The 27808-nt window shown below is 40.4% G+C and overlaps 1 protein-coding gene across 3 annotated transcripts in view; it reads right to left on the bottom strand.

Annotated features, from left to right (window-relative positions):
• Nucleotides 1-1157: 1157 nt before the first annotated feature.
• The window catches only part of CD36 (CD36 molecule), an 81378-nt gene continuing 54727 nt past the window's right edge, over nucleotides 1158-27808 (bottom strand). For all 3 annotated transcript variants that reach the window (XM_030554304.1, XM_030554293.1, XM_030554298.1), the window contains exons 3-14: nucleotides 23825-23985; nucleotides 21853-21997; nucleotides 19775-19954; nucleotides 18192-18283; nucleotides 16580-16626; nucleotides 13861-13930; nucleotides 10874-11061; nucleotides 9931-10049; nucleotides 7302-7375; nucleotides 4254-4308; nucleotides 3039-3198; nucleotides 1158-2006 (exon numbers count right to left, since the gene is read on the bottom strand). In XM_030554304.1, the coding sequence (XP_030410164.1) occupies nucleotides 1984-2006; nucleotides 3039-3198; nucleotides 4254-4308; nucleotides 7302-7375; nucleotides 9931-10049; nucleotides 10874-11061; nucleotides 13861-13930; nucleotides 16580-16626; nucleotides 18192-18283; nucleotides 19775-19954; nucleotides 21853-21997; nucleotides 23825-23985 (1314 nt within the window). In that variant the 3' untranslated portion in view covers nucleotides 1158-1983. The remainder of the gene's footprint in view (nucleotides 2007-3038; nucleotides 3199-4253; nucleotides 4309-7301; nucleotides 7376-9930; nucleotides 10050-10873; nucleotides 11062-13860; nucleotides 13931-16579; nucleotides 16627-18191; nucleotides 18284-19774; nucleotides 19955-21852; nucleotides 21998-23824; nucleotides 23986-27808) is intronic.

Raw genomic sequence — 27808 nt, 5'->3', positions numbered from 1 at the left:
CACCAATTGTGAGCAATGTTTCAGCATGCCAGGCCATGCTGTTAAACATTTTAGGCTGTATTTCAGTGAATATGACCTCAGTATTTATTTTTCCTCTGCAGTTCACCTTGGAGGACAAATCAACCAAGTCCTGAGAAGTGCTGAGCACTCACAAAGCTCTCATTGAATCCAGTGAGAGAATGAGAGTTGCAAGTGCTCAGTGCCTCTCAGGATTTGACCTGTTGAGGTCCAAGTGAGTTGTAGGGAGCTTGCCAGACACCTGATCCACATTCACTGAAGTCAATCCAACAGCCTGCCTTGACTTCAGTGGCTACAGGATAAGCACCCAGGTTGAATTTTCCTGTTAAACAGCTGCTTGTGCATGTATAGCTGTAACACGTAGCCTGAAAGGGAATGGGCTTGTGGACACCTCCTTCCTTTGTGTTCTTTTACATCTGGAGAATAGAACTGCCTGATACTCTACCAAAGCCAATGGGTCATGGTGATGTTAGCAGGCCTGCCGGTCTTCTCTAGAATCTGCTTCTACCTGTGGAGATGAAGCAGGCCTGGAATCTGCTGCTCCTGTTTTGGGGAAATTTGAGAAGAAGCAAGAGTCACCTTATCCCCTAGGATAAGCTAGTGGTAGAGCAGCACTTGACAGAAGAGATGTAGAATTTATTTTGCAGGGGAAATGCTAGCGGTAGGGCCTTACCAAATTCACAGTCCATTTTGGTCAATTTCTCGGTTATAAGATTTAAAAATTAATAAATTTCATGATTTCAGATATTTAAATCTGAAATTTCACAGTGTTAAAACTGTAGGGGTCCTGACCCAAAAGGGGGTTGCAGTGGGGTCTCAAGGTTATTGCAGGAGGGTTGTAGTGTTGCCACCCTTACTTCTGCGCTGCTGCTGGTGGTGGCACTGCTTTCAGAGCTGGGTGTGCAGCTAGCAGCCACTGCCCTCCGGCCACCCAACTCTGAAGGCAGCACAGAAGTAAGGATGGCAATACCGCAAACTTCCTACAATAACCTTGTGACCCCTCCCCACCCTACAGCCCCCTTTTGGATTGTGACCCCCAGTTTGAGAAACACTGGTCTCCCCCGTGAAATCTGTATAGTATAGGGTGAAAGTACACAAAAGACCAGATTTCACGGGGGAGACCAGATTTCATGGTCCGTGGCACATTTTTCATGGCCAGGAATTTGGTAGGGCCCAAGCTATTGGCCAAGGAAGTGCCAGAAAAAGCAGCAGCAGTTCGGGTGAAAAGAGTGAGGGAGAGCACAGCAGACCAAGGACAGGGATGGGGCTGCTGCACAAAGGTTTAGAAAGAAAGAGTTTGTGGCTATGGATCAGCCACTGTTAGCATTCATGCATATATTTTGTTCATGTCTGTATATGCATAGTTTAAAATAAAGCTTTTCAGAAACCCTTTATTGACATTCAGATATTATGGTTAACCACTTTACATAATAAACTTTATAGTCATTAAAATTCACATCTCTGAAGACAGGAGAGCAGTTCTACTGCAGCAACTTCCATTGCTTGAAGGAATGGGGAAAAAATAACTTCCAGGGCACTGCATGAGCTTGATGAGGTCACCATCTCACATACTTAGAACCAGAACATCAGCAACTGGCTTTTACTCCTATTCTCACAGTCCCAAGAGAAGCGAACTAGCAAGTTGTATAAATGGCAGAAAGTGGATTGGATTCCAAACTGGATTTCAGCATTCACCTGCTAATAGGCTATTTGTAATAGAGGTTTGTACCATGATAGTGGTTTCAGAATATGATATTGTTGTGGCCTCTTCAATGAGGTTGTAAAAATGGGCTTTTTGAAACATCAGGCAATGCTGGTTGAGAAGCTGGATTCTGTACGTTCTTCACAGAAAGGAAAGGCACATTCATTCCATAGTGTGTTTACATGTATAAATGGTATCATAAGACCAGATTGTTTGGCCGCTGAATTTTACAAACTCTTGTTTGAAATTTGAAGTAACTATTCCTACATGTAATCTCCTTTGTCACCTATAATGGAAAAAGTCAAAAGTTAATTAATCATGTGGTACACACTCTTCCTACAAAATGGATAACCCATTTGACCTGAGAGAAAGATGTAGTATAGGAACTGAAAAACTCCTGTTTTGTATTATGGGACCCACTGTTCTATACTATCATATGATATTTATACTCTGATATTATTGATAGGAGTTGATGTTATACCCTCCCCCGTTTCCTTCAAATCTCCCAAAAAATCCTCATCTAAACTCTTAAATCAAATCCACTGTCATTATTTGGATTACTCTGCTGTACCTCTTTGTGTATTATAGAACCATGCCCAGTCCTATTCTCCGTGGCTACATAGGGTCAAGACCCAGAGAAACTGGTGTGGTTCGGATGCAAAATGGTGATCAGGGAGAACTGGGAACCCTGTGGAAGAGATCCATGCATCCTGATCATTCTGCTTAGAGTGGGGGCCTGCACTGCGGTGCACAGCAGGGACTTGCTACTAGGAGATCATGTGGATCTGTAACTATGTGGCTTCACCTGACATTCTACCATATAGATGGACAGTGGAAAAGCCAAGGAGGCCATTCTGATCTGTGGAATAGCTCTGGACAACACATATGGTTTTGGTTTTTTCAGGTCACAGAAGCCCAGTGACTCATTGAAAACAAGACATCACTCTTGGAGTCATCCAATTCCCAAAGTCTTATCTTGCACAAATTGTCAGTAGCACCTTGGTTGAATAGGGCTAGGAACAGAATTTGTAAATGTCAGCTGAAAAATGCTGGACTTTTACAAAAGGAAAAATCAGAAGTGAAACTGAAAGGATAAGTGTTGAGGTTGATTGGAATTTAGAATAATTCTTGGGGCTGGAACCGTATGGTTGCCAGTCCTCTAGGGTTGTCCTGGAGTCTCCAGGCAGGACTTAAAGATTAACCTTTCATTAAAGATTATGCCATCTGATGAAACCTCCATCCAACCAAAATTGGCAGCCCTAGACTGAAGTCATTACTCTAGTGAAGCTCCCATAGAGAGCGCCAGAGATCTACTCACTTAATTTATTTGATTTGCATATGCAATATGAGATTGCAAATGCTAGGAACATCACACAACCAGCTATGATCAGCACCACCTGCAGCAAGTGCAGCAGCTTGATTGAAGAGATCACTTTTGATCTGAACATTGCTGCTTTCTCATCATCAATAACCGCCGTCTGAAACAGTGCAAGAGCATTTACAGTTGAAGTATGCAAGTCCTTTCTCATGGAACATATACATGTTATAGACCATGCGATTGCATACAATGTTATCATGTAGATGGATCTAATGGCTATATCCACAAAGGGACTTGGACCTTGCAATGTTCAGCATTGCAGTGCCTAACTGTTGCCCTGCCACCCAGTGGAATCCACCCCCCTGAGTTAGGTGTCCAGACTCCCTACACGGTGCCTACGGAGGGATACACACCTAAAAATGGGATCTGCAAAAGTGAGCTTGCTGAGCAGGAAGCTGCCAGAGCTAGCCAATGGGAAATACCAAGGAGAGGAGTGGCTCTTAAGCCCCTCCCCCTAAGGGTCTTAGGCACCTAAGTCTAAGTGAGAGGGAGGAGCCTGTCACCAACTAGGATTCTCAGCTGTGTACCCTCTACTGGAATAAAGTGCATCAGCCTAACTTTTGGCTTGCAAACAAGTTTTAGCCCAGGGATCAGAGTGCTCATCAAGGATGTGGGAGACTTGGGTTCAGGTCTTCTCTCTGCCTGATGTGCAGAAAGGATTTGGGGAGAAGGGTCTCCCCATCTCAGGCGAGTGCCTTAACCATAACCTCCTCCAGCTGTTTTGTGTAGCTGGAAGCTTGTGCTCAGAATGCCTGCTGGATTAGGTCCCACTGGCGAGACAGGTTGGTTAACACCTAGTCTGAGGAACCTGCTGAAGCTCAGGTACGAGGTAAGAACATGAGGCCCTAGACTGAGGCAGCTGTGCTCATGCTCACTGGAAGAAGCTTAGGCTGCTAGGGACTTTAGGTGCTTACAGTGCTAGGCAGCAGCTAAGTGAGGGTTTTGAGGATCTCAGTGACCCCTCCTGTTGGATTTAGGCACCTAAGGTGGACATTAGGTGTCTAACTGCTTTCGTGGCTCTAGCCGTAGGAGTCTAATTTCAGGCCAACAAGACTGAAAATTTTGGCTCTGGAATATTTTTCAGTAAATCTCCTAGATTATTTCTAATAAAGATGAAATAATTAGAATGATTTAATAGACTGAAAACATACTAACCTCATTCAGCCAAAGAACAGGAAAGATATAGGATTTTGTAAGTTTTGATAAAGCCCTGCAACAAATATTGAAATAAAAAATTGAAACAATCACAACACATTATCTGCACATTTCACATTCACAATTTCCATCAAGCAATTTCTCAGAGCCCCCTCTACTCTACCTCTTTGCTGAAATTGACAGGAAGTACAATTTGTATGTGTTCAGGTGGCAAACCTCCAGTAAATTCAAACTAACACATTCCTCTGAAGAAAGAATATAGGTAACTACAGCCATAGGCATCAACTTTTATTTTTCTCCTTGGGGTGCTTTGCCCCCCCTCCGCCCCAAGGCCCGTCCCCACTCCAACTCTTCCCCCAAGACTCTACCTTCACTCCGCCCCCTCCTTTTCCATTCCTCCCCCTCCCTGAGGCCCCGCCCACCTGCCATTTGCTGATCTCTGCCCTCCCCCAATCCTCCCCACAAGCCGCTAAACAGTTACGGCTAGTGGATGCTGAACTCCCATTATTTTTTTTCCATGTGCGCTCCAGCCCCCATGGAGTAAGCACCTATGACTACAGACATTATGCATACCATCCTCCATCTAGTACTCTGGGTATGAGAGAGAAAGAGAGAGAGAAAATGTATGTATGATCATCTATATGTTTATTACACAATTGTTTCTCTTCTACCTTGCCCTTCACAAACCTGTTTTTCAAATCTGTCTGTTGCCTTTCATCATATAGTTAGATTACAATCTCTTGTGGAGTTGGAGATGGCTCTTTGTATTCTAAATTAAATGCATGTACAGTACCTAGAATGCAATAAGGTTTTGATCTCTGATTGAGGTCTGTAGGTGCTACCACATATAAATAATAATACTGTGCATGTGTACATATAGTAGATAGATTTAAAAGGTTTCTTCCATTTTGAAAGTCTATTAGCTTGAAAAATATACTTTATACTTAAAATAGGGACCATGAATGGAGCCAATAATCTCTTTCAAAATATTAAGTGTGTGTGTGTGTGTGTGTGTGTGTGTGTGTGTGTGTGTGTGTGTGTGTGTGTGTGTGTGTGTGTGTATTTATTAGCTCTGATTGGGAACTTTTCAACAAATCATTTCTGTCAAAAAATACATATTTGTTAAAAGTGAAACTATTTGTTAAACAGCGACAAATTCAACAAAACAGCTGACTCAAAAAATTGGTAAAAAAAAGTACTAAGATTATCAAAACATCCTATTTTGACAATATGGAACCAGAAAGTTTCCATTTTGAGATTTCAAATAACTTCTTATTTCTAAATTTTACTCAGTTTAAAATAAAGGTAAAGAAAAAGGAAAAAAGGTTGACACTGAAATGAATTTTTTCAAAATTACTGAAGCAAACCATTTTGGTTGTCCCAAATGAAAAAATGTTTTGGATTTTTGTTTTGCAAAAATGTTTGAGATTTCAGTTTTTCATCATATTTCGAGATAAGAAAAGATTTTGAAGCATCAAACATTTTTCTCTGATGGGAAAGCCATTTCTCACCTTGCCCAAATATTTTTATATATGCATGCACAATAATGGGATCATTCCAAGACTAGTGCATGCATATATTTTTTCCGTACAGTTTTCAGTCAGAATGACTTTTGTTTTAAATTAAGTTAAATAAAACAATGAAGAAAACACACTGTGTGTCTCCTGTGTAATGTGCTGCATCAACAGTCTCACAGTACGGTATCGGTTATCTTTTCATTGGCACTAGTCATATTATTCACAATCTCCATATACTATATAATTCTGCTTTTGCTTCTCACCCCATTTATTGTTTGTAGTTTCATAAAATGACTCTAAGTCTTGATACAATGCCCACTGTAGCCAATGAGAGTTTTTCCATTGACCTCAGTGGGCATTGGATCAGGCCCCTAAGTGCATGCCAGGCATTCCCAAGAAATCTGAAATTTGACTTTTACTTGCAAATGTTGGAGCTGAAGGACATTTAAAAAAAAATTAAATATCAGCAAATTGTTTCAATTAAAAATGGAACATTTCATGACATTCACAAATATTTGGCCTTTTTATGAGCTACAAAGCAGGTTGACATTTCTGGCATTTAGAAATTTCACAAATTGGAAAATATGTAAGATTTTATTTACAAAATTTCACACCTTTTCTATTTGCATTTATTTCTGATTGCAATGGACTTACAAGCTTGGTAGAAAGTGTTCTCATAGTTTATTTCAAAAAGCTCCTTTTGGGTGATAGCAAATACTGAAGTGTAGGAAAAGGATTAAGGACTTCATCTTGCAAGTTGCAGAGCACTCTGGCCTTAATCCAGCAAAACACTTAAGCATGTGATTAACTTTAAGTACCTGAGTAAACTCACTGAAATAATTGGGACTATTCACATGCTGAAAGTTTTGCACATACATGTTTAAGTGCTTTTGCAGGATCAGGGCCAAAGTATGTATCATCCTGCAGGACAGACCCCTAAGTCTCCAGTAACATAATTAAATGATAATTATAAAAGTAAATCGTATTCACTTTGGGCTTGATCAATGATTAAGTTCAGAGCCAGGGAGGGAGGGGAAATCACCAAGTAAATCCTCTTCTTTAGTCTCAGGGACCACTGAGATTACGTATTAACTGCTGCTTTCATTAATAGCAATATTGTGGGCCCAGGTCCTCAACTATTCCATGTCTCCCCTTACCCCCACCAATTCCCAAGGGATGGTCTAGCACTCAGAGATCCCTAGGGTCTAAGGATACCCTCGCCATGTATCCTGTGCCAACTGCTGAGACGTGAGCTGTATAGGAACAACTTCAGCCCTTTATCCAAGGATTTCCCAATGCTGGGAATCTTCAATGGGCTCGTTTAGGAATATAAACACATAGCTGCCATACTGCAGAACTGAGACACACTATCATAATGTGGTCATTAGGAAATGTATATTTAATATTTAGGTTTTATTTATTGAGACTCTACCAAGCTTTTTTGTAGAGCCAGTCACCCTACTTGCAAAAGGGCTAACAAACAAAATATTGTACCTGTGTTTTAGAAACAAAAGACAGAGAAAACACTTACTCAATCTTTGGTGCAGGCTTCACCAGTAAGTTTATTTGCAGCTTTTTGGCAAATCGTAATGTAAACCCAGTGGTCTAAAGCCAGAAAGGTAGAAAAGGAGAAAACACAAAATTAAGCAAAACAAATAAAGCACCACAATGAATGTAATACTTGTGATGGTGGCCAGTACAAGCTTAAGTTTTGGAATAGATACATCAGAAAAATCTGAATTAACACTGTTCATGAACTTGTTTACCATTGAGATTACTTTGAGGGGTCAAAGGGCCATTTCATTCTTCATGCCCACTCTGTTCTTGTGTCTTTATTGAGACGACTAGCAAGGTTACAAATTAATATTAGAGCCATTTTCCACCAGAAAATGCTGATTTGATTAATTCAAAATACTTTGCAGGAATACATTGATTTCATCAAAATTTTTGGCAGGAAATAACTGAAATGTTTTGTTTCAATTAAAAAAAAAGTTTCACTCCCATAAGGTGAAAACTAGGGCTGGCCAGAAAACAAGAATTCCATTTCATGAAAATCAAAGTTTTCTAAATTTCCCTCATTCTGCATCAAAACAAAAATGAGACCATTCAAATTTTGTTGCCAAAAACAAACAAGAGAGAGAGGGAGAGAGAGAGAGAGAGAGAGACTCTCTCACGCTTTGCTTCCAGGATAGCCCATAGACCTGTGGTCAAGGCACTTACATGGGGTGTGGGAGACCCAAGTTCACATCCCTGATTTGGATAAAGAACTTAAAGCTGGGTCTCCCTCATCCTAGGGGAATATACTGACCACTATGCATTTGACTAGTCTAGTCTCACACTTGCTCCCCACAAATCCCATTCTGAATCTGAGAAATGGATACATTGCTATGAAAAGTTTCAGTCCCAACCAAAAAAACATTTTGTAAAAAATTCCCAACCAGCTCTAGTCTAAATATTTCATTTAGACTTCAGCACTTTAATATTTGTTATGTTACATTATGCTATAATTTATAAGATCAAAACCAAATATTTCTAGATATTTTGTTCCATGAAAAATTCCCAAATTTCAACTTTCAAGCCTGATTCAGAACAAACCAACATTTCAAGTCTCAGATTTTCCATGGGGAAGAATTTCCATTGTTTGACCACCTCTAATTAATACCAATTGCAGAGATCGTTTTTGTGGACATCTGTACCTTAGCAAGATGACTGAGACTCACAACTACTTTCTCAGACACATAGATTAATTTTAATCTTCCTCTTAAAGGTTAAACATTTCGGTATCACTTGTTCAGTTTTTCCCCACTTTAACTCGTTTTTTGAATGATTCAGCCAGGCTTCAATCCAGTATAAAAAGTGTTTAATTTGAAGCATGTAAACAGCTGGATTGAAATAATTTAATGGGACTGCTCCACATGCTTAAAGTTAAGCACATGCTTTGTGGGACTAGGACCAAAGTGGAGGGAAAATTGAAGCTGATTAAAATTAGATGTTCAACAACAATGTTTATTTAGGAATTTATCACAGTTGGAAAGTGAGACAATCAAATACACTCTGGAATCAGATAAACGGGTGGCTTCATTGTTACAGTCATTCACTTGGAAGGCAGAACAGGCTGTACTGCAATTACTTGGTCAACTTAATTAAACTGTGACTGTAATTTAGATGAGACTTTTTACTTAATGAAACCAACAAAATCAAAACATGTTTAAAACACTGCAAAAATAGATGAGCTCTGTAGGGGATAATTTAGAGAGGAACTTTGGCTTAAACACAATCTTGGGCCAGATCTTTAGCTGGTGTAAAGTAGAATAATCTCATTGACTTCAATGGGGTTAAACTGATTTACATCAGTTGAAAATGTGGCCCCAACCGATTTTTCACCCACCCTGGATGAAATTCTCAAATGTATGACATATAACTATAAGACCACATGGATGCCACTTTCATCACTGAACATTATACATACATAGAACAGTGATCACAGAACAAGACAATGATCGTATTTGACACAATAATTCATAGCAAAGATTGTGGTTGCCAAACTGTCATACTATGTGTTGTTTCATATGGCATATGTTTGCCTAAAAGAGGTCATCTGATCCTAGGCTGCTCTACATATGTGTTTATAATTTACAATTAAGTTGGTTTCATATAGATTGAGAAGTTGAACAGTATTGTGAAGAAATGTTTGTATTTTGTGCTGGAAAAAAGACAATTTGGCAATTTAGAATGTCAAGTAGCAAGTATTTAAAAAGCATGATCTGTTTAATTTAATTTATTCCTATAGTGTCTTCAAGTATCCTTTTTTCAATGAGAGCGTGCAAAAACAGACTCTTTGAACCAATTCTCCCCGAATGTTGATGATCTGTAGAAACTGGACTCTCTGCATAATTTTGTAAAAACCAAAACCTGACTGAGATTTTGCCGACCCAAACTGACTCCAATCTGTCAACTATAGGGATGAGTCAAAATTATCACTTGTATGTGAGCTACCAAACTTTGGAGGTCAGAATAATATTTCATGGGGTTCTGCAAAACCCAAACACCAAAATATGGGCTTCTCCGATCATATTTGAAATGAATTAGTATTATAACTACACTGCAAAGCAATACTGTGCATGGTCAACAAGAAACAAATACTATAAATGTTGGCTTACAGGCTCTACGTCTAAAAAGGTCTCGTGTTCATCCTTATTTGCACTCAATCCTTCAATATTCTCGGTCACATCTTCACTTGCATACAGAAAATGGGGAAGTGTAATATACACTGGTTTTCCTGTTATAAAACGACAAGCAAAATTGGAAAGTCAAGTCTTAGTCTGGTTTCTCTTATTGAACTACCTCACCTGAGGACATTTTATTTGTTTATATATAAATAAATATCTATGATGTGCACATAAATATACACATTCATTATGATGATTTACTAAACCTAAAGCAGAGAGAGATTCTATGGGGTCTACAATCCTATTAGTATGTAGAGAATTTGCATGAGTAAAATTAATTGCTATTAAAATTACAGCATATGGGCCAAACTCCCAGCTGTAAGTTTACTCCAGTGGAACTACATTAAGTTAAATGCCTGCTGCGTTCATCCTATATATGCACATATAGTTACATCATCATATATATGAGATAGTCACATCTGTGACTATCCAAAGCTTTTATACAGTGGATGAAGCTCCTTTTATTTTTCCCCACACAGAGACAAGGGATAATTTAGCTCAGAATGTGTTAATGGTATTAAAATTTCCATCACTCTTTCTCTTCTTTATTCATCTCTCATATTTTTATTTCTTGCATTTGTACCATCAAAGCTAGATATATAACTCCATCACCACAGTCTCTGAGCATCTCTGAAGCATTAATAAATTTATCTTCACAACATCTCATGAAGGTAAAGAAGTATTAATCTCTGTTTAAGGAATCAATGTTTCAGAGAGATTAAATTATTTGCCTAGGGTCACACAGGAAATCTGTGGCAGAGTCAGAAACAGAATCCAAGTCTCTTGAATCATAGTCTAGTAATCTTAACCACAAAACCACCCTTTCTCCCAGGCCAAATGGCTTGTTTGGATTAGTGACATTTTACTACTCTACCTTCTTTGCAGGCGCTAATGTCCAGGGCTCCAGATGCTGTACAATTCTTTGACAGAACAGTTTCTGTGCAGAAGCATTTATTTTCTGGAGTTTCAAGAGGAGATGCAAATGCTCCATGAGGAACTGTAAAACGATACAGGGGGATTTCCTTCACGATCTGCTCACTGTCAAATATGCCATAGATAGATCTGAATATAAAAGAGAAATGTTTCATTTGTCTCTAGTTTATATGGTATTTATAGGTGCTTTGGTTGCTAATACACATTCAGGTCTGACGCATTATAGAGACGTCCTATCTTTCTCGTTTTTTAAATGATAAAGTGCTCTTGGCAGCTGCTCGGATGATTCCAGGCTCCCTTCTCCCTGGATTAGCAGTTTGTGGAACTGCCCAGACAATGAACAAGAGTACATGACATTTCCAGAAAAGAGACACAGGCAGCAGTGACTTTACAAATCTCAAGAAAAACTTCCTAAGTGGAAGAACAATAAGACAATGGAACAAACTGCTGAGGGAAATTCACTGGAGGTTTTCAAAAAGAGGCTGGATAGCCAGCTGTCTTGGATGGCTTAGAATACAACATATCCTGCCTCTTGGCAGGTGGTTAGACTAGATGACCTTTGCAGTCTCTTCTAACCCCATGGTTCTATGATTCTATTATATAAAATACAGAAACATAGACAAAAGTATACAGTTAAGAGTAAATGTATAAACAACTCCTTCCCAGGCACAGATCTACAGTGCTTCTGGTGATGGAATGTTTTAAGTCTTCCAGAGTGGTTTCTGTCTGGCTATATACTAGAAAAGTTTTAATGGTATTACTACATCAGAGGTGTGATTTTTTTTTAATAATACAGTGATACCAGTATAAGCCCTAGGGTAGACGTAGATCTACCAATATAAAGGTGCCTTATACTTGTATAACTTACTTCACTTGGCAAACTGAAATAAGATATACTGGTATAAACCCTTTTATACTGATATAGCTGCATCCATACTTGGGGGTGAGGGAAGATGTTACTGGTGTAGTTAAAGCAGCAAAACATTCTAGTGTAGACAAGCCATTAGAAGAAAGCAGTGTTTTGAATGTTGCCGTGTCCTATATTAAGTCAACCATTGCCTTCCCTGACTTCTGAGACTAGGTCAGAATTTCGGGAGACCCTTTATGGTACTACTAGAAAGAAGCAACTATGATTATTTGATCTGAGAACAAAGATGCAGACAAGGTCTGGAGAGAGGAATAGCTCAGTGGTTTGAACATTGGCCTGCTAAACCCAGGGTTGTGAATTTAATCTTTGAGGGGGCCATTTAGGGATTGGGGGGGGGAACATTGTTAGGGACAGTACTTGGTCCTGCTAGTGAAGGCAGGGGGCTGGACTTAATAACCTTTCAAGGTCCCTTCCAGTTCTAGGAGATAGGTCTATCTCCATATATTTATATTTTTATTTGCATCCAACAGCCTGAATGAAGAAACAGTTTCTGTCTTCTTCGCCAGGTACATGAAAAGTCCTTTGCTGTGATTGGTAGATTTCAGTTTTGGGGTCCAAGTTGCTCCATGGTGAGAATTTGATTTATAAACCTTAATCCTTTTTAATGCAACCTTTAAAATAAATGATGCATTTTAAAGAAGAAAAAGCTCATTCCCGGCACTGAAAATCAAAGTTGAGCCTGCAAATGTGTCACCTGGGAGAATTAAACTTCCATTTCCTTTAAATCTATTGAGCAGTGTTTATAACTACCCCCCTGGAGCATTCAGGGACATTGTATGCAGCAGCAGAAAAGACAGACTGAAAAGAAAAGATGCAAGGAGATTTATTAATTTTTTATTAATCATTTATTTATTTGGGGTAATATATGTCATATTCTGAGAGAAAGCAGTTTGATGTATTTGGCTATGAATGGTGAAATACACACCTGTACAGATGGCCTGTGCATCAGTTAAGCTCCCCATAAGCCCTCAAAATAATACTTGAATACCTTGTGCTAGCCCTATGCACATGGGTGAATTATATTATTAGCCCTGGTCTACACTGGCGGGGGGGATCGATCTAAGTTACGCAACTTCAGCTATGTGAATAACTTAGCTGAAGTCAACATACATAGATCGACTTACCGTGGTGTCTTCATCGTGATGAGTTGACTGCTGCCGCTCCCCCATCGACTCTGCCTGCACCTCTGGCCGAGCTGGAGTACAGAAGTCGATGGGAGAGCGCTTGGGAGTCAATTTATCGTGTCTAGACTAGACGCGATAAATCAATCCCTGCTGGATTGATTGCTGCCTGCCGATCCAGCCGGTAATAAAGACATGCCCTTAGGCTATGACTACGCAGCAAGCAGCAACCTGTGGCAGTGAGTCTCAGAGCTTGGGTCTGTAGACAGGCTCATAGGACTCATGCTGTGGTGCTAAAAATAGCTGTGTAGACCTTTTGAGCTGGAGCTTGGGCTCTGACACTGAGGGTGGTGGGTTTCTGAGCCTGAGCTCCAGCCTGAGCCTAAGTATCTACACTGCTATTTTTAGCACTGTATCGCAAGCCCAAGTCTGTAGACCCAGACTCTGAGACTCACCACCATGGCTGCTGCTTGTCATGTAAATACATCCTATAGGCCAAGTTTTGCAACCCTAATACTTTGTACTACTTGTTTGAATAGTCTCTTTGAACTCAATGGGCCTGAGTCTCCTCTCACATCTACCACTGTAGTTCTATGATCCTGAATTATACCAGTGCAAAGGATCAGAGACTCAGAGGCATTGCAACTACTCACTACTCAGTACAACTAAGGGTGGCAGAATAAGACTTTAAGTAGCCAATCATGAACACAGCAGATTCACACGGTTAAAACCAAAGGTTTGTTTATTGAGTTGCTTCAATGATTCAAGACCAAGCAGAGCAGTTTCAGCACCTGTCTTAAATAGTTTTTCAAAGAACATGATTTTTGGTGAGCACACATAGGAATATGTGCACAATATGGATCTCTCCATTTGTCCTACCTGCAAATATCGGAGGAAAAGAAGCGCAGGATCCGGTCCTTCTTTACAAAAGGAGGAAATGATGCACCATCTATGGATGAAATAAAACAAGAGCTTGAATGTAATTCCACTTTTATGACATAGATCACTGATAATGCCACATTTAGCTGTGGTCTTTTCTATACGTTTCTGACAAAGAAAGACAAATCTAGTGCTTGTGCACACAAAGATTTACACAAGGCATTGGCCAAGTCTTGTTTTCTATTATAAGCCTGATTTTGGAACCCCCTCTGAAGTTCCTAATAAGTCCTTTAATCTTAAATTTGGCATATAAAGTCTGTGGCGAGCAGGCAATATCTTTAATAAATATGAGGGTATGTGCCATAGAAGATACGGGGCACACAAAAGTATTGATTGTGACTCCCTGCTGCCTTGTAGATTGTGCTCCAGGATTTATGTGGCTAGGTTTGAGAACTGATTTTCAGAGATGAACATCCTGTTGACTCAACTGGAATTATGGATGCTTGGCGCTTACAAACATCATATCCTTAGGCTTTCGAACTTGTGTTTCTAACTACATATTGACTTAATATCACTTCCACCATCCCACTGAAGATGGCTCCTCCCCCAACAAACCTCTAACCAGTTCATTCTCTGGCTCCTGTAACAGCTTCTATCTAGGTTTTACACATCACCCATCACAGAGTTATAAATGCTTCTCTGGTATCTTTGCATTCTCAGCCTAGATGACAGGAGCAAGGAAACTCTCTTACAGACCATCACTCAACCTCTGTTAGCAGCAGAGACTTTTCTCATACAAGCCTAGATTCCATCCAACCACATGTCTGTGTGCTATTCCTAAATCCTAACAGCCTAGGAAATGGCTGGCAAAACCTGACTCACTTTCAAATCCTTGGATGCGAATGTTGCCTATGGTGTTAAATTTAGTTATCTAAACACTTCATTTTATCTAGTAAGAGAAAACAGCTCCACAAGAGAAGGAGGAATTCTTGCCATACAGAACTCTGATTTGCAGTTGGCCTAGTTGAACCCAGTGCTTGTTGTGACAACCAACTGAATATCCAATAAAAACTGAGTTGGATTACGCAGTGACTAGTAGTCATCTCTGGAGCTGCTAATTTTTACTATTAAAAATCTTCTGTTCTTTTGCTAGGGCACTGGGAATTTAAAAGACAAAAATAGAGTCCTTTGACAGTTTAATGCAAGCAAGCCTTCCTCTTTAAACCTGTTACCACAGTTACATTTCATTCTAGGATGAGGACAGATTAACAACCATAAGAGAGACAAAGAAAAAGAATTAGAACAGGCACAATAGGTTCAGCTCCATTTCTGGCTACAAAACACTTTCCTTCATTCTCCATCCATATCCTCTCAGATACAATACCTGAGTTTATACTTCAGTTTATACCCAGGGTCGGCTCCAGGGTTTTTGCCACCCCACGAAGAAGAAAAAAAAAAGCCATCATGATCTGCAGTTCTACTGCTGCCGCTTCAGTCTTCGGTGACAAGTCCTTCACTCTGAGAGGGACTGAGGGACTCACTGCCGAATTGCCGCCGAAGAGCCGGATGTGCCACTCCTCTCTGTTGGCCGCCCCAAGCACCTGCTTGCTGGGCTGGTGCCTGAAGCCGGCCCTGTTTATACCTCATCAGAGCCATTGAATCCATTTACCAGAGAATGCATATAGTCTACAGTCTGCAAGCCTGGTTTCACCATGGCAAGGAAGGAAGATCAAAATAAAGGCAGAGAATGGGAGAAAGGTTCAAGTCAATGACGAAAGAGATGAAAAAAAGTTCCAGGAGCTAAGAATACTGCTTAACAAATAATCACTAGCACAGACTGCAATAAAAAATCAATCCTTCCTGACTCAGCCTTCATAAGAAACTTAAGCACTAGTAAGGTGTTATCATATCTGAATCACTTATGTGTGCTTTACTGTAAAGAGAATGCTCTATACTAGCTAGCACTGTACAGTACAAATAAACCTGCTTATTTTCACACTCTCTGGCTTAAGACCTATTGGGAAGAGAACTGCAGGTACACACCACATGCAAGATAAACTGTTCAAAGTTTGTTGTGTCCGCTTATATTATTGCGAGCGTGGAGTCCCACGGGATTAATTTCTTGGCCCTCTGCTCCTTCCTATCTATCTTCTACCTTTTGGTCATCTTGGTCTATCTTTAATCTTAGCTATTGCTTTTACAATGACAATGGTAACACAACTGTACATGCATTTTGACACCTCCGTGTTCACCCTTGCTACTTGTTTTGACCAAATGAATTTGTAGCTTCATCTGAACTTCCTTCATCTAAGTGCTTCAAAGAGAGAAACATTACACATATCCTCCAATGTAACACTGTATCATCTGTCACCAGTCTTTGCTCAGACTCCCATTTGCAGCTACCGTCCATGCCTTTAACACTTTTACTATTGCAACAACCTTCTCTATGGCTTCCACAAGCCCAGGCTCACCAGATTGCAGCATCTGCAGTACAATACTTTCTCTAGTATAATTTTTCCATGAGCACATTACTTAACTCTTTGTAGCATTTTAGGACCCAGATTGTATTCAGATATTACACAAAAAGAAATCTCTGCTGCATTACACTGTGCACACAATTAAATGGGAAAAGACGGCTGGAATCTTTTCTGTGGCCCATGGTGCTTTCACTAAAACTGAAATTCTCTTATGAACAGAGGAAGAGAGAGAGTAGGCTCACCTGTTCCATTGACCATGTCACACTGGCCAGCCCAGATGGAAAGAGTGCTTTAATGAAAAACAAAAACAGTTCCTGGTCATGCCACATACCATGTATTGTTTAATGTAATCTATTTCATTACCCAATTAGCTACATAGCCCTGCTGTGTATCTGCAATCACTCACTGCCGAAGCAGGGCTTATGTAACTGAACAAGGATGCTTTCAATACAGAGAAGTCCCCTCCTTGATGCAGGGAGCTGTTGTTTTGATTTTCAGAATCACTTCACTTGGTCTTCTCATAGAGGTTTTGGGCCCGAAACTCCTCAGTTACACCATTATAGCTCCACTGACTTTACTGTAACTATTCATGATGTAAGCGTAAGGAGAAAAGGGCTCTGAATTTGTTCTTCCTTTGCATGCTGTTTCCTTTCATCTGAAATAAATGTAATCTAAGATGAAATGTGCACATTTTGATCCTTGCAAATAGGGAAACATAATGAAGAAATCTGATGAGATTTCCTGGTTAAAAAGAAAAGCACAAAAGGCTCAATGGCCACTTATGGAAATAAGAATCCCAATTTAATGAAATTGAAGTCTTTTGAAGTGTATGTCCCAAAGTTTCAACAGTGTTTTTATCTATATGCTTATTTTATTTACACTTACATTTGAATCCCTCTGTTTCCTAACACTGGTAGGATATTTGTTAGCATACAGAGACTTGTCTTAAACAGAGATCAGGTGAGATGGAATATATGGACTTAAAACATGTGCTGCATAAGTATTCACTACCAAAAACAAATGTTCTAGATGAAAAATATAAACAATATCTATGAAAGCAAATAGAATTGAAAATCTCTGAATTTCCACACAACCTGAACAATCCTTCCACTGGTTGTTCTTCTTGTAACTCCCTGTGAGAAGTCCTGACAGATCATATTGTTTTGGGGATAAAGGAATAATAAAGATTGCTGTTAGATACAAAATTCCTGTACCTTCTCAGAAATGTCTCCTGTGACACTGCATTAGAGCAATATTTAGATGTATGGACATGGACAGAATTCACAATAGTTATAATTGACTTCTCCAGACCAGGCAATTCACAAGGATCAGAAGATTAATCTGCCCCCACCCCAAATTTCCTTTACCAGGTTTGTTTTATATTGTAATGGATGGTTATCACTGTCTGGTATGGTGTTGCTATGACTTTCTAACTTTAACGGCTCCACAATAAAGTAATCACTAGTTCAATGCATTGAAAAAGGTGCAAGAATAGAAAGCAGTGGCAATTTCTTTTGGTATTTTTATCTGGCCAAACTGTATTCAATCATATCGTGTGAAACCAGTGGCATAGGGAAAGAGATTAAAGGGATCCAATCACTTGCAAGGGAAAACAGCAGCAACTCATTAGATTACACTGTCCATAACTCCCTGAAATTCAAGGCCATAATGGACCCGTGGTGAGCAAAAGGAGAGATTATGGTTTTGCTGATCCTAGACCTGATCCAGCATTCACTGAATTAAATGAGAGTCTTTCAACTGACTACAATGGGCTTTGAATCAGGCCATAATGTCTTGTATAGAGTCACGCATAGAAAATATGCACATTTCTCTTATAAAAAATACTTATGGTACCTTTTGTTTTTATAGGATTGAATTATTGCAGTTTTGCTTATGTCATCTTTCCCATTAAAGACTCTGTACAGTCCATCAGATGTGCCATTATACTGCAAAAGACACAAGAACAGGGAACAACAGTTGAGTTTTACTGCTCCCAGGACTTTTAGCAAGATCATATATGAATAATTGCCCTTTATGTTCTTATCCTCTATGGACTTCATGCTCTTCCTCACCGTGCAAGCATCAGGTGTGGGTTTTTGTCCTCATACATTTTGGAGTTACGGTTGGAATGGAGATTTTGATGATTGGAATCACCTATTTGTTAATGCTAATAGCAAACAGAAACTAAGAACCTGATTCAGGAAAACACTTAAGCATGTGCTAAACTTGATATACACAAATAGTTCCATGGGGACTTAACGTGCTTTAGTTTAAGCACCTGAATTAAGTGCTTTGCAAAATCTGGGCCTGAAGGGTCAGATCCTGCCCCCAGTGCGTAGGTGCACTAGTGTGGAGAGACGGTATAAAGTATTTCTTCTTATCTAAGTAGCAGCTGGGAAAGATTCCAACCAACTAAGTGCTAGAGGAAAGACTAGGAAGGTGGATCTCTTCCCGTATCTGTGGGTGCCAGCCCAGCCAGCTAGTACAAATTTTGCTGTCTGCTGTACATGCTGGCTGGGTATCTATCTTTCTCTCTGTTGTCTCATAATAGAGGAGCAGACAAATACATAGTAATTCCCAAAGGGATTCCAGTGACAGGACACTTTCTCCAACTCCAGCCACCTACACACTTATCCTTGAAATGTTTGGATGTTTTAGACCTATGCCACTGTACCTTGCTGCCCCTTCCCTCCCACCCGCGACTGTGCCATGCTGTAACAAACAGAAGAGAGCACATTCTGCTGATTTTATCAGGCACAAGAATGCCACTGAGAAGCTCTCCAGCCCCACTTTCAAACCATCATCATTATAGGTTCCATTCCTGAAACAGAGTCCACACACACGTGGATTCTTGCACAGAGCCCCTGTGACTCCAGTGGGACTCTGTAAAGAAACAGGGTCCACATGTGGGGATATTTTTGCAGGATCAGGATCATATGGATCGGGTTTGATGCTCTCCAGTCACTTCCATTGATTATGGCCATTTCTTTCCTCTTTTTGCTTCCCATGAGAGAATGCCAATATCTGTGAATAGGAGGACATATTAGGGCATTTCTACACTGTGTTTTAAACCCCTCAGCAGCACATCTCAGAGAAAAGGACTACTGAATTGGGATTGCACTATGGTGATGAAAACAGAACCGTAGACATTGTGACTCTGGCTACAGCTTGGGCTCTGAAACCCATGCCTCCCTCCTGGGTGTCAGAACCTGAGCTCCAGGTCAAGCACAAACGTTTGCACATTTTTGCACCCTACCACATACCCCGCAAGCTTAGATTTTATGGTCCCAAGCTCTGAGATTCACAGCCACAGGTTTTAAAAGGCAGTGCAGACTTACCCATAGGTGCTATCTCCCTAAACTGCCACTGTCAGGTTGCCCAAGTCTCTTTCCACAGAACGTTCACTATAGATGTTTCTCCTCACAGATTTTACTTACAGGGTAGAAGACACCAATTTTTCGCTCCACAGGAAATAGTACTTTCTTTAAGAATGGGTCTTCGTAGCCCCAAAGAATTTCTTTCACACTTCTGGTTTGTAGCATGAGCGAGTTAGATGACTTGATCCATGTATTTAGCAATATCTGGACAAAAGAGTTTTGATACATGGCAGGTGCGGCCTGCAATAATAATAATAATAACAGTTAGTATGATCTGGCAGACACATTCAGTGCCAAAGAAGATGTATTCATTATTATTATTTATGTATGTACTGGGGGAACCAGTTAGAACGAATGGCCCAGGATAGAGGACTCTGGAGATCTGTTGTTGGCGGCCCATACCCCGATTGGGGTGACGGGCATGAGTGAGTGAGTGATGTACTGGGGGACAGATTTAGCTGGGACTAATAAGGCTGTGAAATGGAGTAAGGGGAGAAAGGGCCTTCCCTAGCCCTCTGTGCAGCCTAACCAGAGTGCAAGTTAAGACATGAGGCATCATAGCAAGCTGTTAGGGTCACCGATCCCACACTGCAAGAAAGCAGGTGGGACGGGTGCACAGACGGTCCAGGACTGGGCAGAGCTTTCAAGTTAGCATACACTTTGTGGAATTAGGGCCTTGATATGAATTTAGGTGCTTAACTTTGTGCATACAGGTTCGAAAATATTAGCCTTGATTAACATTGCTAAAGCACTTGGATGCTCTCGAGTGAAAGGAGCTATGTTTATTTAATTTAGAATTAGAGATGGTTTAAAAAAAACACAAATTTGTCACACACACACAAATATTGTCTCCTTTTGGTGAATAAGCATTGAAATTCAAACATTTCCAAATGCAAAATGTAACCATGCTGTTACTAGCATTATGATTACAGTAGCTCCTCAAGCTGCCAAACAGTATGAAGGCCTCTTTTTTTAAGTGCTGTATAAAAACATAGCGAGAGAGTCCCTCCTAGTTTGCATAAACAAGATAGACAAAGGGTGGGGAAAACAGTGTGTTGTTATTCTCATTGTACAGATGGGGAACTGAAGCACAGAGAAATCAAGCACAGGTCACAGAGAGAGTCTGTGGAAAAGCAGGAAATTAAACCCACACCTTGAGAGCCCCAGTTCAGTGCCTTAACTACAAGACTAGCATTCAACTCCAGATTCTTCCTCTCTGTATTGCACAGCATCACGCATACTAGTGTTTGTAATAATAATTAATAAATGGTAGTTGTTTTAATAAGAGGCCATTTCATAGCATCAGGTTTAAAGCAGTTCTGCTTAAAATCTGGAGACACAACATAATAATGCAAAATATTTGTCTTAAGATAATTCAGCAACAAAGTCAAGAGCCAATAAGAATATGCATTTTATAGCATCAGTCAAAGCCAAATATTCTAATGATATGAAAATACACACATTTTTCAGGCAGACAAAAACAAGTATAGTACCCCTCTACTGATCAGGTCCCAGGCTTCTTGGACAAAGTGCTTTTTCTTAAACAGACTGTGATCTCAACAGGACTGGATGGCTCAGGGGACACTACCCCACTGGCACTAATTGGCACCAGTGTCAGCCATTATAGTAGGGAGGCCAAGTATAGAATGAGCTTGGGATTTGTTTCAGCCTCTCCCTCCAGAGCAGGGTTGAGGAGACTCCCAGAACAGTGTGTAAAACCCACAATGAGCTGCTTGCACTGTATCTTGGATAGAGAGGGAACTCCAGTCTCCAAAATAATCAGTTTAATTTCACATTAAAACTGGCCAATAAACTCTCTTGCCCTATGTGGATAAATCCCACCTGAAAGGTTTTGCTGAGGGCTTTGTGTTTTGTCAACACTAATTGGTCCCTGGGCCTGATTTGCATTTACACTAAGCATGGCATCAAGAGTGTAAAGGAGCCTTAAATTACATGTAATATATTCCCACTTTCAAGCTGCTTTTACACTGCCAGAGTGGTGCAAATAATCAAGCCTCCTGTGTTTTAGGACAATGAAGCCCACTCTGCAGTTTTGTTATTAGCTATAACTTCTCTCCTCTTGCCCTTAATCCTTCAATACCCAAGCTGGGATATTATTATTTCCTTTCTTTACTTACAACAACAGCGAGATTGATGCATGTAAAGGTGTCATTTTCGGACCCAACTGACATATCAGGCTCGAAACGAGCAACATTTGGCAGCATATAAGACACGGTGTAGTCAGGATGTTGAGTGATATTTTCTTTGGGCAAATATCGCATCCTTAAAATACAAAAAAAAAAAAATCAAGCATAGTTTAACATTGATTTTTGAGCCATATGGCTTACTGGGAATGACTAGAGCCGGTTTCTCTTGTTTGCAACGTTGCTGGAAAGTTTTCCTGAGGAATTTCAAAACTTTCTCAAGAAAAATTTGCACCATTTTCCAACCAGCTCTAACTGTGACAGGGGAAAGATTGTAAATATGTCCCTTTTTGGAAACATCTGCACCACAGTCAGAGGTGTGATGGCAACATGTGTAGATACATCACGGGTAGGCAACCTATGGCATGAGTGCTGAAGGCGGCATGTGAGCTGATTTTCAGTGGCACTCACACTGCCCAGGTCCTGGCCACTGGTCCAGGGGGTGCTCTGCATTTTAATTTAATTTTAAATGAAGCTTCTTAAACATTTTAAAAATCTTATTTACTTTACATACAATAGTAGTTTAGTTATATATTATAGACTTATATAATGAGATCTTCTAAAATGTTAACATGTATTACTGGCACACAAAACCTTAAATTAGAGCAAATAAATGAAGACGCGGCACACCACTTCTGAAAGATTGCTGACCCCTGAGATATACCAATGCTGTTTTTAATCTTGGTAGCTCGGGTACCAATAGTAGGGAAGACATGGCAGCAAAGGCTTTGTTGTAGACTAGCAGCCTGAGTAAGCACCCATGGTCCCAGGTGGGCTTGTACAGCTCTCACTGAAGCCGATGGTGTACCAGCTTCACTGCTATTGGTAACTAGATTTAAGCTAGCTCGGGTATACCTCCATGTACTGCACTCAGACACCCCAGTTGCATTGTTATACAGTCTTAGAATTCCAGGAGTATATGTGAAAATACTGTTTTCTGTGAAATATTTTTGCCTCTTCAGTAATTTCTTCCATGCATGATTAGATAGTCCCCAGCCACACACACATACATACACACAATCTGGATGGCAACAACTATTATTACGCAGCTCTTCAAGTTTTGATCTGAATTAGTTGGAGTTCATCATATCATACATTGTTCAGGTTCTCTGAAAGGATGAGTCTCTCTCATGTGTTCAGGGAGGTCAGTAGAAGCTGTTATGATTTGTTTTCCTAGGCCATTATGTTAGAAAGTGAGAAGACACCGAAGTGGAAGAGGCTTGTCGTCTGTAGTGAATTGGACATAACGACATAACTAAAGTTTAGGGTGACCAGAGGACAAGTGTGAAAAATCAGTATGGGGATGGGGGGTAACAGAAGCCTATATAAGAAAAAGCCCCAAAAATCTGAACTGTCCCTATAAAATCGGGACATCTGGTCACCCTACTAACGTTAATTACATGCTTTCCTGAATAGAGATGAGCTGCTGAATCTGGGTCTTGGTAAACAAACTTGGTAAAAGAAATATTTCGGTGGTTTGAGTTTTGCAGACTACATTAACAGTACTTGTGAACCTTCAGGGCCAACATTTTAGCTACAGATGCAACAGCGTTGCCAACTTTCTTAATTTTATTGTAAGTCTAGGCATAATTGATTCTTTTCTTAAAGCATTGTCTCCCGGAGTCATATGAAGATGTGAGAATCTCAGTGGTCTTTTTTTTTTTTTAAAGAAAGCTTCTAGCCCTGATGATTGCAGAGAAAAGCATGGAAATGGGACCCCCTAAAGATTCACAAACCAGGAGACAAATAAATGAGGATCTGTCGGTGTTACATGTGCAGATTTTAAGGCATACCTGTTATGTCCGTAGCTCTTTCTCATGGCCAGTGTATCATTCAGAAGAGCATTCAGTAACTTTTACAATACTCCTAATACGATAGATAACATATTTTGAAAGCATTTGCCTACCTGTATGTGTAAGGTCCAATTTGTTTGAGTATTGGCCGTGATCCATTGTTCATCACTTCCTCTGGATTTTGCACATCATAGAACCAAAACTGCCTGTAAACAGGACTCCCTGGCACAACCCAGTTTTCATAAGCTATTGTACCATTTTCAATGACATCCTCCTGTAAGCACAACAGCAAAATTAAAATTAACCACAGCAAAATTGTTGCGCTGAGCACTCCAGGATAGGGAGGAATGATGTTAGGGCAGTAGCCTAGGACATGGGTATTGAACCCCACTCTCCCTACTCTGCCTCAAACTTCTTTATGACCTTGGGTAAGTCACTTACCACTCTTTCTGTTTCTGGTCCCCAGCTGTAAAATGGGGAGAACAGTACTAAGTCACAGAGGCATTGTGAAGTAAAACGTAAGATTGTGAGGCACTCAAATACAATAGTAGTTATGGGTACCTAAGGGTATGTCTAGACTGCAATTAAACACCAACGGACGGCCCATGTCAGCTGACTTGGGCTAAGTAGCTCAGGCTAAGGGGCTTTTTAATTGCAATGTAGATGTGGGGGCTTGGACTGGAGCCCAAGCTCTGGGCCCCTCCCCCTCCTGGGGCCCCAAAGCCCTGGCCCCAGTCCATACTTGAATGTCTACTCTGCAAATAAACACCCTCTTACCCCAAGCCCTGCAAGCATGAGTCAGCTGACACAGGCCAGCCATGGGAGTTTAATGGCAGTGTACACATAACCTAAGATAGGCAGTTTAGCCTTTTGTTAAACAGATGGGGGGGGGAGGAAACCAAGTCTAGCAACAAGTGATAGTAAAGTGTCTGCAAACGGGTAGTTTGTGGCAGTCATTTCTGATGAATCTTTAAAAACAGTTGTCTGGCTAGACTATGGAGTCAGATGTACATGAGGATACAATCTGACCACTGATGTATGTCATCAAGAATCTGATAGAACTTCCAGTGAAGTCAATGGGAACCTTACCATTCACTTTAATCGGAGTTGGCTTATGTTCCAATATCACATCCTTTGAGTATTCTGGACAAAGTTTAAAATATGACTAAACTATGCTTAGCATGTTGTTTAAGAAAATCTTTACCTGTGCCTATTGTTCAGTGAAGGAATCAAGCTTTAGATATTCAGTAAATTATTTTGCATATAGAGAAGGCAAAACTACTTAGCAAAGAGCTGAGTGAATTTTCAATTTGGCCACTGAACCAAAAAATAAGCAACAAAAAAATTATTTTGGGTTAACCAAAAATTGATTTTTTTCCCTTGTTTTTTCTTGCTGAAACAAAAAGTGGAAAAAAAATCAGTTTGAATGGAATATTTAATTTGCCTGAAATGAAACATTTTGGTTTGGGGTAATTTTTAACTTTTTCTTTTTTTAAATTTAGTCTAGCTAAATTTGAAAAAGAAACATTGTTTAGAAATGAGAAGGCAAAACACTTTATTGTATTTTGAAAATACCAAAATGAAATATTTTAACTTTTTCAATTTTTGTTCCCTCCTCTTTTATTTTTGCCAACCAAAAACTGCATTTTTTGACGAATAAACTATTTGTCAAAAATATTTCACACAGCTCTACTGAGTACCAGTCCTGCGCAATATTAATTAGTTAATTTGCAGCACCCACAGTAGCAGTAAAAACTAAAATGCTGGCATCAGTTCAGAGTGTTGTAAATAAAGAAGGGGCTTTTCGGTTAAAATTCTCCAGATTTTCTTTGCATCACAATTTTGCCATTTTGAGCTTGCCCAGCACAAAACAGAACTGCATAAAGAAAGAATGGCAGCAATTAGGAACCACTTCATTTAGAAGTTGCCTTAGAGAGAGCTACAGAAAGATGTTGCTTAAAATAACTGCTTTGTGTAAATACAGCCAGTTTGTACTCTGATACTTTGATTCATAAATACACTAGTGATAGTTTAAAAGCCTGGGCCTGCTGTTTGAACCTCTGCAGTAATTCATGTGCACAGATATTTGTGAGAGAGGGAACAGAAACGCAGCAGCAACAGATCTAACTTTTCAGATTGTACACTTGCACGGAGGGTCTGAGTCAGCACAAAGAAAAAAAAAAACAACCAAAAGAAAACGGAGCCTTTAATATTGTGCAAGCCCCAGAAGGCCAGGGATGCTGGCACAGCAGTATATTAATCCAGGGGAAAGAGCGACCTTCCATTATGAGGCCATTTGCAGGAGAGGCAGGCCAATGCATAGGCACCTGAGGGCCCTGCGATTTCAATAGAACACCGGTTCCCAAGGGTTTCTCAGAGGATGAGTGCCTTAAGGTTAATAATTGTCTTCATATTCTTGGGCAGGGGAGGAAGTGCGGAATCCTGGTTATGCTGTTCACAGAGAGTTCCCCATATGACCAGGAGAAGGGAGTTCATGTAAGAGCTGTACAACTCCCTCTGCTCAAAATCGAGCTGTTGCCTGTATTCATCATCCTCTCGGACTGGAGGTGATTCACCTGTGGGAATTCAGTCCTGACCCCATATATACCTGCCATTCTTTTCATTTGTGGAACAGATAGCGCAATGGTTTACAAACATTTAGTGCTGAATCACCACACTGGCCCTCCCCGTCTCCCAGGAGGTAGGTACCATGCCAACTTTGCAGAAGGGGAGACAATGGCAGAAAGGTTCAGTGACTTGACTAAGGCCTGGTCTATGCACAGTTCTTGTACTAGTATAACAATTTCAGAGAGGGCTGTGATCATTATACTAGTACAACCCCTGGTGTACCCTCAGTTATACCAATATAATGGTGCCTGTACCAGTATAACTACATCCACTAGGAAGGTTGTACTACTCTCATACAGGATAGTTAAAATAGTCTGATTTTTGTGTAAAGAGGCTGTGTAGGAGCTGGGATTGGAATGCAGGAGTCCCTTGCTTTCAGCCCCATGTTTACTACACAACGCCAAGCTACTTCTCATGCTATTAGGCCTTATCCAGGAGACCACACTGACTTTGCCGCAGCCTCAGCTAAGAGATAGCTGGCAGAGGTTCTAGTCCCATAAAAGGCAGGCTGTGGCTATATCGTCACTGCCAAAAAAGGCATGTTTTTGACCACAGGATAATGAATGCACATTAGCTCTCCTGCTGTAAAATCCTAGTGGAGATAAAGCACCTGTAGTTTTTACCATGATGTAGCTCAGTGAAAGCAACACTAGATGTGCGCCTATGGTTGTCATTGCCTAGTTAATCTTATGGTAAAACCACAGGCGCCTAATCTCCACTAGCATTTTACAGCAGGAGAGCTAACACGCATTCGTTGCCCTATGATAATACCTCACCTCTTTTGGCAGTGAAGTCAGAGCCTCCGAAGCACTGCATTCCAAAACCACTAACTGGTCTGTTCTCCCTTCAAGAACACATGGTGCCAGGTTTTAGTAGGTCTGAAAATCCAGCCCTGTGTGGCTAGAGGGGAAGGGGGGGTTACCAAAGCAGAAAATGTTAATCTCTATGGCTGGACATCAGTTTGTATTTTCAAAGAAGCCTTTGCAAGAAAAGGGCTAGAGACTTCTTTTTTTAAATGAAAGCTGGGATTGTCCTTTACATTCATACCCTCTCAGAATTGGGGCTAGAGAGCACGGCTGGGGACTTTGCAGATCACGGAGAGCAGCTCACCACATGCTGCATTGTCTTGTTTTCTTGGCCGGTCTTTACAATGAAATGTCAGACAGGGACTCCATGCTTTGGCTATAGCCTCAATAGTTTCTGCTGTCTCTAAAATTTGTCAGCTCAAATAAGGATATTGGGAAATCAAGTGCAACCCACAATATGCTTTCCAAGTGCTTGATTGCTATCCATGATAAATGGATAAGACTCCACAGACTGAGATAAATTCAGAAGGGACCATCATGATCATCTAGTCTGACCTCCTGCACATTGCAGGCCACAGAACATCACCCACCCACTCCTGTAATAGACCCATAACCTCTGGCTGAGTTACTGAAGTCCTCAAATCATGATTTAAAGACTTCAAG

This window comes from Gopherus evgoodei, chromosome 1 (genome assembly GCF_007399415.2).
Source record: "Gopherus evgoodei ecotype Sinaloan lineage chromosome 1, rGopEvg1_v1.p, whole genome shotgun sequence".
In the NCBI taxonomy this organism is placed as follows: Eukaryota; Metazoa; Chordata; order Testudines; family Testudinidae; genus Gopherus; species Gopherus evgoodei.
The sequence above is the reverse complement of the archived record's forward strand: the minus strand, read 5'-3'. Positions and strand labels throughout refer to the sequence as shown.